This window comes from Ursus maritimus, unplaced genomic scaffold (assembly GCF_017311325.1).
Source record: "Ursus maritimus isolate PB19 unplaced genomic scaffold, ASM1731132v1 scaffold_19, whole genome shotgun sequence".
Classification (NCBI taxonomy): Eukaryota; Metazoa; Chordata; class Mammalia; order Carnivora; family Ursidae; genus Ursus; species Ursus maritimus.
In genome coordinates, this window is record NW_024424341.1 from 48944943 (window position 1) to 48957035 (window position 12093).

General features: G+C 56.3%; 1 protein-coding gene across 1 annotated transcript; it reads left to right on the forward strand.

The window, feature by feature from the left end:
* Positions 1–4: 4 nt before the first annotated feature.
* On the forward strand, positions 5–6836 carry LOC121103342 (cytoplasmic tRNA 2-thiolation protein 1). The gene is made up of 3 exons (XM_040632975.1): positions 5–202; positions 3338–3882; positions 4551–6836. The coding sequence occupies exons 2-3, from the start codon at positions 3375–3377 to the stop codon at positions 5111–5113; spliced, it is 1071 nt and encodes a 356-aa protein (XP_040488909.1). The 5' UTR covers positions 5–202; positions 3338–3374; the 3' UTR covers positions 5114–6836.
* The last annotated feature ends 5257 nt before the right edge of the window (positions 6837–12093 follow it).

The window sequence follows — 12093 nt, forward strand, 5'->3', positions numbered from 1 at the left end:
AGGGGCCGCAAGGGTTCTTGGGAGTTGTAGGCTTAGCAGGCCCAGTAGCCTCAGGTGCTTCGGAGGCGCCGCATGGGGTTCTGGGAGCAGTAGGCAAGACAGCCCCCAAAGCCCTGTGGGAGTCGTAGTCTCCGGAGCCACTTCCGTGCCAGACTTCCGCGTGTGGGGCCGTTTGGACGTCTTAGTACCGCGTTCTGTCTAGGTGAGTAGTTCCTCTGGACGCGGATGGGCCCATGGGCCCCTGCTCTTAATTGCGATGCCATGTGAAGTTGAGAGGCTCGGGGAGTGGTGACACCAGCGCCCGTGATTCCCTAACGTCTGTGTCCCAGAGGCTTTCTGGCCAGGATCCCCACGTTGGACACTGTGGGCCATCTTGTCTCTTGCCCAGCCACCCGTTTCCCCAGGTGGGGATTCCACCGTCTCCCTGCCCACCCCCACAGCATCGGGTACATCCAGGAGGCCACTAGTGTGTCCTCGAACCTCTGTTCTGATAGAAGGATGTCACACACTATCGTCCCTCTGACAAGGCTGCAATCCGGAGGCATCCCTGGGGCCCGGGTCTCTTCTTCTGGGGGCATTTATTATGCCCAATTCTACAGTTATTTACTGAGCACTGGCACTGTGCCAAGGCCTATGTGAAGCTGGGGGGAGACCCAGTCCCTGCCTTTAGTACCCCGAACGGGACAGGTCTGCTACTGACAGGTCGAGTCGTGGTCAGGCGGGGGTGGAGGCATACTAGCGGCTCTGTGAGCCTGGAGCGGGTACCTGACCCACGCTGGATCCCTACAGTCTTCCACAGGAAGGTGCTTAGCAGGCACTTCAAACCTGGTATGTCCAAATGGAATTCCTGGTGGCCCTCCTGACGAAATGGCCCCATCATCCTCCTGGGGGCTCTGCCCAAAACCTCCAATCAGTCTCCATTCGTCTTTTCTCATCAGCTGAGCCTCCACCGCAATCCAAGTCTTGTGCAAGTCCTATGGACTCTACCTCCAAAACAGGTCCAGAGTCCCACCCTTCCTTCCCACCTCCACTGCCACCACCCCCACCCAGGCCACTTGCAACTCTCACTGGTTATTGCCATAGCCTCCTCCCTGGCCTCCCTGCCTCTGCGCTTACCCCCTCAAATATGCTCCCCGCACAGCAGTCAATAGGATCCTTTTAAAGCATAAGTCAGATCATATCCCTTTCCTGCTCAAAACCCTCTCTGAATAAAATTCAAACTCCATATCCTGGCCTATGAGTCTCTGACAACCCGGACAGACTCAACACTGCCAGGGTCTTCCTCCTTCAAGAGGCCGGCCCCCAGAACTGGGTGACTGTAGATTTAGGGCAAAAGGAGGGATGAATCCAGGGTGACTTCATGTCCTGTCCTGTGGAGGAGGTGGGCAGAAGGTGGTGGTGCCCTCAGGAGACAGCTGGGCAAGAACAGGTTTCTACCTGGGGGAAGGGGGGATTGGAGGCTGGCCAGTGTGGGTGCTCGGGAGCTGAGAGAAGGCCTAGCCAGGATCCTCAGTGGGGCATTTGCAGGCTCAGCCGGCTGGACATCACAAGTCAGAGTCACCCACAAGGAGAACGGGCTGGGCAGGACCTGAGGACCATGAAGGAAACTCTCCAAAAGAGACTAGAGACCCTGCGGGAGACAAAGCATGAGAGCGGAGGGAGGATAAAGTCAAAAGAGAAAACATTTCAAGGGGCTGTTGCTCAAATGTGACAGAGGCAGCTGATGGTCACGGCTGATGGCTCCTCGGGGCTGCTTGCCGGCCCAGTACAGGGAAGAGTAGCTGAGCGGAGGGAAGAGCCAGTGCGAACACCTTGCACTAGGTGTGTGTCCCGGAGTGTTTGACAGTACAGACCGGCATGATGGAGGAGACGGGGAGACAAGGTCAGAGAAAAAGGAGCCAGATCACAGAGTGCCTCAGAGGCCCCTGGCTTTTCCTAAAGTGGGAAGAGACGGTGGCTCAGACTAGGCTGGCGGCCGTGCAGATGGTGAGGAGTATTGGCTTCTGAGTCTGCGTAGAAACTATAGTCCGACAGGATCTGCTATCTTCTATTTGGGCATTTGGGGCTTGGGGTCTGAGGACGTCTCTGGGGTGTCCTCCGTGGGACATGTGGAGGAGCGGCTGTGACCCGACATTGGAATTTGGAGTCACCCATGGGGAGAGTGAGAAGAGTGGTGAAGCAGGAGCAGGCCGGGGTCCTGGCCCCCCAGGCTTTTGGCCTGAGCAGCTGAAAGGACGGAGCTGCTCTTCCCTGCAGGAGAAGCAGGTGTGGGAAGAAGAATCCGGAGTCTGGGTTTTGAGATGCCTCTTAGACATTTGAATGGCACGGGCCCTGCCTCAGGAAGTCACAGACAGTAAACAAAGTCACATAAGGTGACTCCACGCATTGTGGCAAATGCTAGAAGCAGGGTGAGCTGCTCAGAGGCTCCTGCACTAGGCCAGGCTGGAGGCAGTGGCGGCCTGGAGAGGGGGTATGGAGCCTGGCGGATTTTTATGGGTTTACCAGGCATGTGGCACCAAGGAGGGTGTGGCTGGAGAATTGGAGTTTCTGCTGGGGAGGAACCAGGTAGGAGGAGGGGGACAGAAAGGGGTCAAGGATGGGCCAATCCATGTTTTGTAAGTCCATAGAAACTTGTGGGAGATTCTGATACCAGAGCAGAATGGAGTCCAATCCTGGAGGCCCATCCACCCTGCCTGGGAAGCAGAAGCAGCCCTGGTTGGTGTCCTTGGAGACGCGACCCACGCTGCGTCTGTGTCTCCCTGGAGTTGGTGATCACCCTGCCCTCCAGACGATGCCATCAGGGCTCACTCCTGGAGACAGTATCCCCCCCCCCCCCCCAAAGTGAAATCTGGTTGGTCTCTCCCGTTTCTCCCCCTTACCCCGAACAGAGCTGCATTCCCCTTGCCCTCCTCTGTCCTGAGTTGCTAACCCTTTTCCAGGCTCTCTAAACACCCCTGGAGGTCCAGGTCAAAGGTCTCCACCCTGTCCCTCTGTTTCGTGCTGTACCAGGGACCGGCCTCCCTGAAGACTGTGAAACGGCTTCTTAATGGGCTGTCCCCATCCCCCCAAACAGGACACAACCTAATTCTGAGCGTAACTTGCTTGTCTTTCCCACCATCCCCATACCAACTCTTAGGCTCCTTCTCTACTTGGTGCACAATGGGGTGCATTACGAGAAGCCTCCTGAAGCCAGAACGCCCAGAAAAAGCCTATTCTACTGCACAGGCCTGGCCCTGGATGAATTTGGGCAGGGGAGCTAGCTGGCAGCGTCCCCGGAGGCAACAACCCCGCAAACCAGAATCCGCAAGTAACCTGCCTCCCCTCTCTCCCGGTGCAGGAGAAGCCGACTCCTCCCAGCCCGCCCGGAACTCGCGATGCCCGCTCCGCAGTGCGCCTCCTGCCACGCGGCGCGCGCTGCCCTCCGCCGCCCGCGCTCCGGCCAAGCGCTGTGCGGGGCCTGCTTCTGCACCGCCTTCGAGGCCGAGGTGCTGCACACGGTGCTGGCGGGCCGCCTGCTGCCGCCCGGCGCCGTGGTGGCCGTGGGCGCCTCCGGCGGCAAGGACTCCACGGTGCTGGCGCACGTGCTGCGCGAGCTCGCGCCGCGCCTGGGCGTCTCGCTGCGCCTGGTGGCCGTGGACGAGGGCATCGGGGGCTACCGGGACGCAGCTCTGGCGGCCGTGAGGCGGCAGGCGGCGCGCTGGGACCTCCCACTCACCATTGTGGCCTACGCAGACCTCTTCGGGGGCTGGACGATGGACGCCGTGGCCCGCAGCACTGCCGGCACCGGCCGCAGCCGTGCCTGCTGCACCTTCTGCGGGGTGCTGCGGCGCCGCGCGCTGGAGGAAGGGGCGCGCCTCGTGGGAGCCACGCACATCGTGACGGGTGAGCGCAGGGCCTGCAGCCGAGGGGCCGGCACCGAGAGGGGTGGGGGTACTCTCCGGGGGCTGTGGTTCCCTGCATTTTAAAAAATGACATTCTTTGTGTCTCCCTTCGCACAAGGAGGCGAGGGAAGTGGTAGCATCCATCAGAAGCCAACTGCAGTAGCTTTCTCTGCAGTGGGAGGCCCACTTCTGAGACTGAGATAATATTTGTAGCGCTAAACACTTTAACTACCGTCGTGAAAAGGCAACTAGTGCAGGGCCTGGTTGTTGATAAGTGGGTGGCAAACGAGGCCACCCGAGTGGCTCCCCGGGAGCCTGTGTGTGTTACCCTCTAGTTTCTCACTGTGACCACCTCTAGCCTCCACCTGGCTGTCCCGTTGTGCCTGGGGGTCCTCACGGCCCTGTCTGGCCCTCCCTGCTGTTCTCCGCACCCCCTCCGCACCCTCTGGGTCCTGGTTGACCCGCAGGTCTGGGGGTTGAGGGGTCTCCAACGCCTGGTCACCCACTCTGCCACTTTGCACATCCCCTCCCCGTCTCTCTCTGGGTCCTGGGGGTGGGCTCTCCGTGGCCGGGTCGCACGCGGCGTGCCACTCTCGCTCCCGGTCTTGCTGGGTCCCGGCTGCCCTAAGGTGGCGCGCCCACCTCACCTGCTGCCCCTCTGTCCCCCAGGCCACAACGCCGACGACATGGCGGAGACCGTGCTCATGAACTTCCTGCGGGGCGACGCGGGCCGGCTGGCGCGGGGCGGGGGCCTGGGCTCGCGGGGCGAGGGGGGCGCACTGCCGCGCTGCCGGCCCCTGCAGCTGGCCTCGCAGAAGGAGGTGGTGCTGTACGCGCACTTCCGCCGCCTCGACTACTTCTCGGAGGAGTGCGTCTACGCGCCCGAGGCCTTCCGCGGCCACGCGCGCCACCTGCTCAAGCTCCTGGAGGCGGCGCGGCCGTCGGCGGCGCTGGACCTGGTGCACTCGGCCGAGCGCCTGGCCCTGGCCCCGGCCGCGCGGCCCCCGCCCCCCGGCGCCTGCTCCCGCTGCGGGGCGCTGGCCAGCCGCGCGCTGTGCCAGGCCTGCGCCCTCCTGAACGGCCTGCAGCGCGGCCGGCCCCGCCTGGCCATCGGCAAGGGCCGCGGGGGCCGCGACGAGGAGGGGCCGCCCCCGCCAGCCAGCGACCCCGGGTCTGCGCCGGACCCCGCCGCCGGGCACTGCGGAGCGGCCTGTAAGGAGCGCTGTGGATAAACCTCCTCCGCCCGGGCTTCAGTGTGAGGTTGGGAGGGGGACGGACGGGACCGGTTACCGGTGACCCCGCAGAAGCTGAGGCCGGGATCCCTGGGTCTGAGGGAGGAGGGGCTGGGGGCTGGAATCCTTGGGTCTGAGGGAGGAGGGTTGGGGGGCTGGAGAAGGAGGAACTGGGGCCAGGACTCCAGGATCTGAGGAAGGAGGGGCTGGAGACCAGAACTCTTGTTCTGGAAGAAAGAGAACTGAGCAACTTTCCCTGCCAGAGCCGGTAGTATTGGGCTGCTTGCCTAGTACGCTGCCAGGTTCTGGGCATGCGCAGGAGAGCCCTAACGCTTCTTTAGGACCTACTATGTGTCATGTTTGCCGGTAGTGGGATAAGCAAAACAGCTTCACTCGATGGGCTCTCTCATTTACGGTAATCGGGATGCTTCTCTTTGAGTGCTGTACCTACCGCGGATTCTGCTCCGTCTGATTTCATCCACACCGCGGTCTCACTGGCTGTAGCCTGAGGCTCGGTCACTGGACTGAGGTCACCTAGCTGGAGTTTGTCCCTCCACACCAGGCGGTGGGTGGGTGGTTAGATTCCGCCTGGGGTTCAGCACTACCCTATTGAAATATAATGTGAGTCATATGTGTAATTTTAAGTTTTCTAAGAGCCATATATTTTAAAGGAGGGGGAACAAGTGAACTTTTAATAATGTATTTTATTTGACCCAAATAAATATATTTGACCTAAATATCCCAGACATTACAATTTTAACATGTTATTTTAAAACTATGTGATATTTTACGGTCTTTTTTTTTTGTACTAAGCCTTTGAAATACAGTATGTATATTATACTTAACAGCCCATCTCCTTTCCGATGCAACCGCTGTTCAGACCTCACAGGGGACCTGAGGGCCCCACGGGGGAACTGGGAAGATGCTGTCCTAGGCTTTGGCCACAAGAGGTCACTGTACCCACACCTGTGCATCGGGTGGCCACGGTTGACCAAGGTCTCTCTGCTGCCTGGGTGGGAGCTCCGCTCCCTGCTGTCACCTCCTCCCTGGTCTTCCTGGTCCGAGCCAGGCACCAAGGGCGAGCGGCGCAGTCTGGCAGAAAGATGAAGGCCCCATTGGAAACCATCCTTGACCTCAAGACCTGTGTGTTCAGGCATTCATTCATTCCGCAAATATTCACTGAGCACTTCATGGGTGACAGCAGTGAACACACACCCGCCCGAATGGGAGAGGCCAAAAAGGAAAGGAGAAAAATAAGTGGAATATACAGTATGTCACGTGGTAATAAATCAGGGGATGGAAACAGGCCAACATTTAAGGAGGTGTCGTGTAAGCCCTGACAGTTGGGTTTTCTCTTTTTTGTAATGCAAGCGCCTGATTTGAGCTTTGCTTGCCAAGGCACCCACTTCAAAGATGGCTATCTGGTAAACAGATTGCCAGCCACACGACTAGATACAAGCGAGGCCGCCTTCCCCCCCCCCCAGGCTCCTTTGTTTCAGAGATCTTAATGGATTTCCGTAAGTCAAAATCACCCTGCAGATTGTTTTTCCTCTTCCCACACTTTCAATCCCCACTCTTGTTTTAAATTCACAAAGAGTGAGCCCGTGGAACCCTAGGTACCCCCCTGGACCCCCATAAAGGCAGAACCCCAGAGACCCGTGCACCCACCCTCCACTGTGACCTCTCTGTATGGCCCCCAATTAAAAAAAAAAAAAAAACTTTATATTTTTTTAAGTTTCCTGGTTACTTTTGAGGGCATCTTGCAATCATGAGAACCACAAGGGCCGGGCCGGACACAACACTGGTTATCGATCGGCTGGGACACACACAAAACAGTGGGGTAGATAGAATTGAGCAAAGACCTGTCCAAGGGAGGCAGCGAGCTCTGCAGATTNNNNGTGGGAAGAGCGTTGCCGGCAGAGGAACAGAGAGTGCAAACTGAGGCAGGACAGTGGTGGAGGGGGGAGAGTAGGAGAGACCTAAGAGGGACCAGATGGTGTAGGCTCAGTTTCAGTTTTGAGACGGAAGTCAGAGAGTTCTGAGCAGAGGAGTGATAAGGATCATCCCTTTATTCACGCAGCAAACATTTACTGGTGCCTCCCAGGAGCCAGGCCCTGTGCGGAGCCTTGGGGAAACAGCTGAGTCAGCCCCAGTCCCTGCCCTCAATGGGCTCCCCTTCTGGTGGGGAAGGCAGGTATGGACAGGGATACGTGCCACAGTGGGGAGTTAGCAAGGACACAGGGGAGCCCAGAGGTGGGGTGCCCGGCTCACATGGGGCATCATAGAATGCCTTACGAAGGAGGTAGTGTTTCAACCAGGCTCCAAAGGTGAGTAAGAATGAGCACGAGATGGGGCGCCTGGGTGGCTCAGTCGGTTAAGTGTCTGCCTTTGACTCAGGTAGGATCCCAGGGTCCTGGGATTGAGTCCCACATTGGGCTCCCTGCTCAGCGGGGAGTCTGCTTCCCCCTCTGCCCCTCCCCCTGCTCCTTCTCGCTCTCTCTCAAATAAATAAAATCTTTTAAAAAAAAAAGAAAAGAAAAGAAAGAAAGATTGAGCACAAGAAAGCGGTGGGAGGGAGACGAGGCTGAAAGAACAGCAGGTGCAGAGGTCTGCAGGTCAGGAAGCACCCGGAACCTGGGTGGAATGGCAGCTCCCAGGGCAGGATGGCTAGGGAGGAGTTAGCCCAGGTGGCTGGGCCCCTGAGAAGACTGAAAAGCCGCCGCATCCTGAGGGCTGTCTGCTGGGGCTAATGGGGGCGCTAGGAAGGGTTCAGAGAAGACAGGACTAGCTCTGGGTATCAGAAAGCTCCTTCTGGGGCCATGTCCAAGAAGTCTGCAGGGAGAAGCCAAAACAGAGCAGCAGCAAGGGAATGGGATGGTGGAACCGGATATGAGGGCTATTTAAGAAGCACTCACCAAGGGCTGGAAGTCCTACTAAACTCTAGGGTGCGTTTTGTAAGCATAAGAGCTCCCACATGAACCCCAGTACAAGAGAAGTCCGTCCTAAACAGACCGAACAGAAATAAAGATGTTTACCACTTAGGCAGATGGCCGTAGTAAACACGGGACAGTCCTTTGCTGAGGGAGAAAGCCACAGTAAGTGTGGAGGGCAGAGCAGGGGTGTTGCTGAGACAGGAGCCCTAGTCATCATGGAGGAGGACTTTTGCTGTGGTCTTTGGCCTTGGTAAACTGTAGCCCCTACATAAACACAAGGGATCCATAATTCTTGTTGAGTATGGCAGTGGATCTGTGAAAGGATCAAGGCTGATGATGCAGAAACCTCATCCCCCAGAGTCAGAAGCTTTCTTCCCCTTAGGGATTTGAAGCCCAGTCTCAGAAAGATAGGCTTTCCCATCTTCCCCCTGTGTGTGCTCTCCCAAGGCTGGGTAATTGGAGATTAGTGTCAGGTCTGAAGAGGTAGAAGCATTGGGTACAGAGATTCTGGAGGGAAGCAGATTTCTGGAAAGAAGCAGAGATTCTGGAGAGAAGAAGGCTTTGAGATAATTTCACTCCTTCAGCCTGTTTATACAGAGCCTCGCCGCATGCCGGGTAGTAGACTAGTCTCAGGGGATCCCGCAGTGAACCTGCAAGACAAGGTCCCGGCCCTCATGAAGCCTCAGTCCAAGTGAGAGAGATGTTACTTCATTCTACAAACATTTACTGTGTACCTACTATGTGCCAGGGCACAGATCAGATAAGGAAGGCAAAACCCCCTGCCCTGTCAGAGATGACACTCAAGTTATGGGAGACAGAATCCACAATAAAGCAAGTAAATAAAACATGAGGACATCTGATGGTGATAAATGCCATAGAGGAAAAAAAAAAGACAATAAACAAGGACGCAAACACATAAAGCAATTATAGTTTGAAATAAGGCATAAAAAGGAAACCAACAAGGGGCTGGGATAGAAACTAGAGAGGAATGTCTGCTCCAGACAAGGTGATCATAGGCATAGTGGCAGGAAAGGTGTCCCAGGCAAAGGGAACAGCAAAGACAAAGACCCTAAATTGGGAAGGCAGCTACCATGCTGAGAAAAATCAAAGAAGTCCAGAGGAGCTGAGGCACAGCACATGATGGAGTGATGAGGTAGGAGGGATGGACATAAGCCGGACAGAATGCCTTGGAGGCATTTGGGTTTTATTCTTTTTTTAAAGATTTTCTTTATTTATTTGACAGAGATAGAGACAGCCAGAGAGAGAGGGAACACAAGCAGGGGGAGCGGGAGAGGAAGAAGCAGGCTCATAGCGGAGGAGCCTGATGTGGGGCTCGATCCAGTAACGCTGGGATCACGCCCTGAGCCGAAGGCAGGCGCTTAACCGCTGTGCCACCCAGGCGCCCCAATTTGGGTTTTATTCTATTTGCAGCGGGGAATCATGATACTGTTTTATATTTTAGGGACACGTTGGCTGCTGGACTTGGACTTGGCATGGGTGGGGGAAGGTGGGAACGGGTCAAATGTGGAAGCAGTGAGATTAGTTCGGATGCTACTGCACCTGTCCAGGGGAGAGATAAATGTGACTTGTTAAGAGAGGAGGGAAGTGTGTGGATTCCGCGACTATTTTGGCGCTAAGGTGACAGGAATTGCCAAAGTGGGAGGTGGGAGTGAGGGAGGAATCAAGGACCACTCCCAGCTTTTGACACGAGCCAACAGGAAAAAGGATGGTGTCATTTACTAACAAGGGGACGACCAGGGGGATCTTGGGGGTGGCCCCATCTTTTCCCACTTTTTAAACAGAAATAAGTGGGAGATAATAGAGACGGAGGGAGGTGGGGCAAAAATGTTTGCTGCCTGTTGACCTGGTATCGGGGGCACCCAGGTGTGCATGCAGAGGCTGCCTGGCACGTAGCAGACACAGGTGCTGAGTCAGAGACATCTGAGAGATTACCCAGAAAGTTTGGGTAATCAGAGACACATGAGATCAGCAGCAGAGGGGCGTCGAGCCAGACAGGCTGAGGATTGAATCCCAGCTACAGCACTTGCTCACCGTGCAATGTTGGGCAACTTACCTCATTTCTCTGGCTTTTCTCCATCTACAGAATGGGAGCGATTACGTGTGCACCACGCAAGGCCAATGGGGGGATTAAGAGCGATGTGGCACATGGAAGTACTAGAAAAATTGCCAACCAAGAGCTGGTCAGGGGCCCAACAAGGCAGAGGGGAGGGTCCATGTGCTCATCCCACAAGCATTCATCGCTTGCTGGGCTGTCCCAGGGGCTGGGGACCCAGCACAGGCCTCCCTGCCCGCAATGGCTTATGAACAGATTTGAAGGCAAAGTGGCATGGCGTCTAACAGCTGGATGACCCAGGTTAGAACAGATTTGAAGGCAAAGTGGCATGGCGTCTAACAGCTGGATGACCCAGGTTCCAATCCTGGCTATGCCACTTGGACGAGTGCCTTTTATCTGAGACCCCGTTCCCTCCCCTGTGACGTGATGCCAGTAAGAGTCTCTAAGCCTCGTAAAGCTGCTGTGGGGATTCAACGTGATGATGTGTACGAGGTCTTTGGCAACCTGCCTGATATTTTTTGTAAGTGAAAACAGAGACAGGCTTTCCCTGGCAACAAGGACTCAGGGGCGTTGAAGAGAGAGGACCCCCTGGGTTTGCAGTCCTCCAGTCTCCCTGTGGTCTGAGACCGCCTCCCCTGTCCCCCATTCCCACGGTAGCACCCTGGCCCCTATCTCCATCCAGAACTACTCCACCTCTGAAGCCGCAAACCCCACATCCCACTCCCTGACCACAGCCTCCCATGCTTCTAGAGCTGCGGGTGGCCCTGCCACACCTGTTCTTCCACTCAGAGGCAACCTGACCCCCTCATGCAGCCTCCAACCAAGCCCCTTCTGTCTGCACTTCCTACACCCCATAGTCCACCCCTTTCCCCGCCCCCCAGAGTCCTTAACCCCCTTGTCTTAGCATCGCTCCCACCATGGCCCAGCCCTACACGTGCCTGCTCTTTGCTGGAGAAAAACAAAACAAAATCGTCCGACTGCTCCAATGATGCCCTTTAAATTTTTGATCGCCAACTTCACCTGGGCACCTTGTCCGCCACCCTCACCTCCCCCACCCCATCCGCCCCGGTGCCCCTTGAGGTGAGCTGGCATCGATCTCCCCAGAGGAAACAGAAGCCAACCCAAGGGCCCTCCCTCCTCTTCCTGCCACAGGACCCACACCCCACCCGAAACCTCACCCGCCCTTTCCTTCTTCCTTCCTGGAACAATGGAAGAGGCGTCCTTCCTCCTGTCGGGAGTTAATCCCACCACTCTGGCGGTTGCACCATCGGCCCCTTTGTTCTTGGGCATCTTGCTCCCTGCGGTTGTTAAGAGCTCTCCGCCTGGGTTCAAATCATGGAACCTTGGTGCCACCACTCCGCGTTGTGTAAACTTGGGCGGGCGACTTCTCTTCCTCGCCTGTACATTGAAGATAATAAGAGCGTCTTTCTCACGAAACCACGGGAAGGGTTCGGTGAGTCTGATGAAAAATGCACTAAACCGGGGTTGGACACCTCAATCAGTGTATAAATGGAATTGACCCTCAAATCGCCTTGGAGGACAACAGAAGATTCTGGTAGTGGAGCAGAGATTCCTATAGTCCTGGAGTTTGTGCACTTCCTCTTGCGCTGACCAGCTCAGTGACCTTGGACCAGCCAGTTCCCCTCTGACTCAGTTTCTCAGTCTATAAAATGGGGACAAGATAGTACCTATCCCATAGGGTCCACACTCTCCATGACTCATTCTGCTCCAGGCAGGCTGGCCTCCTCACTGGTCCCCAGACACACCCCAGGGCCTTTGCACTGTTGCTCCTTCTGTCTGGGATAGTATTCCCCCAGAGATCCCCGACTACCTTTAGGTCTTTGCCCAAAGGTCACCTCAGTTGGGCCTTCCCTGACCCTACTCCACTCCCTACTTTCTTATTATTTTTCAAAGCACCGATAAATTGTTATATTATGTGTTATACTTATTTAACTTTCTCTTGATTGCTTCCA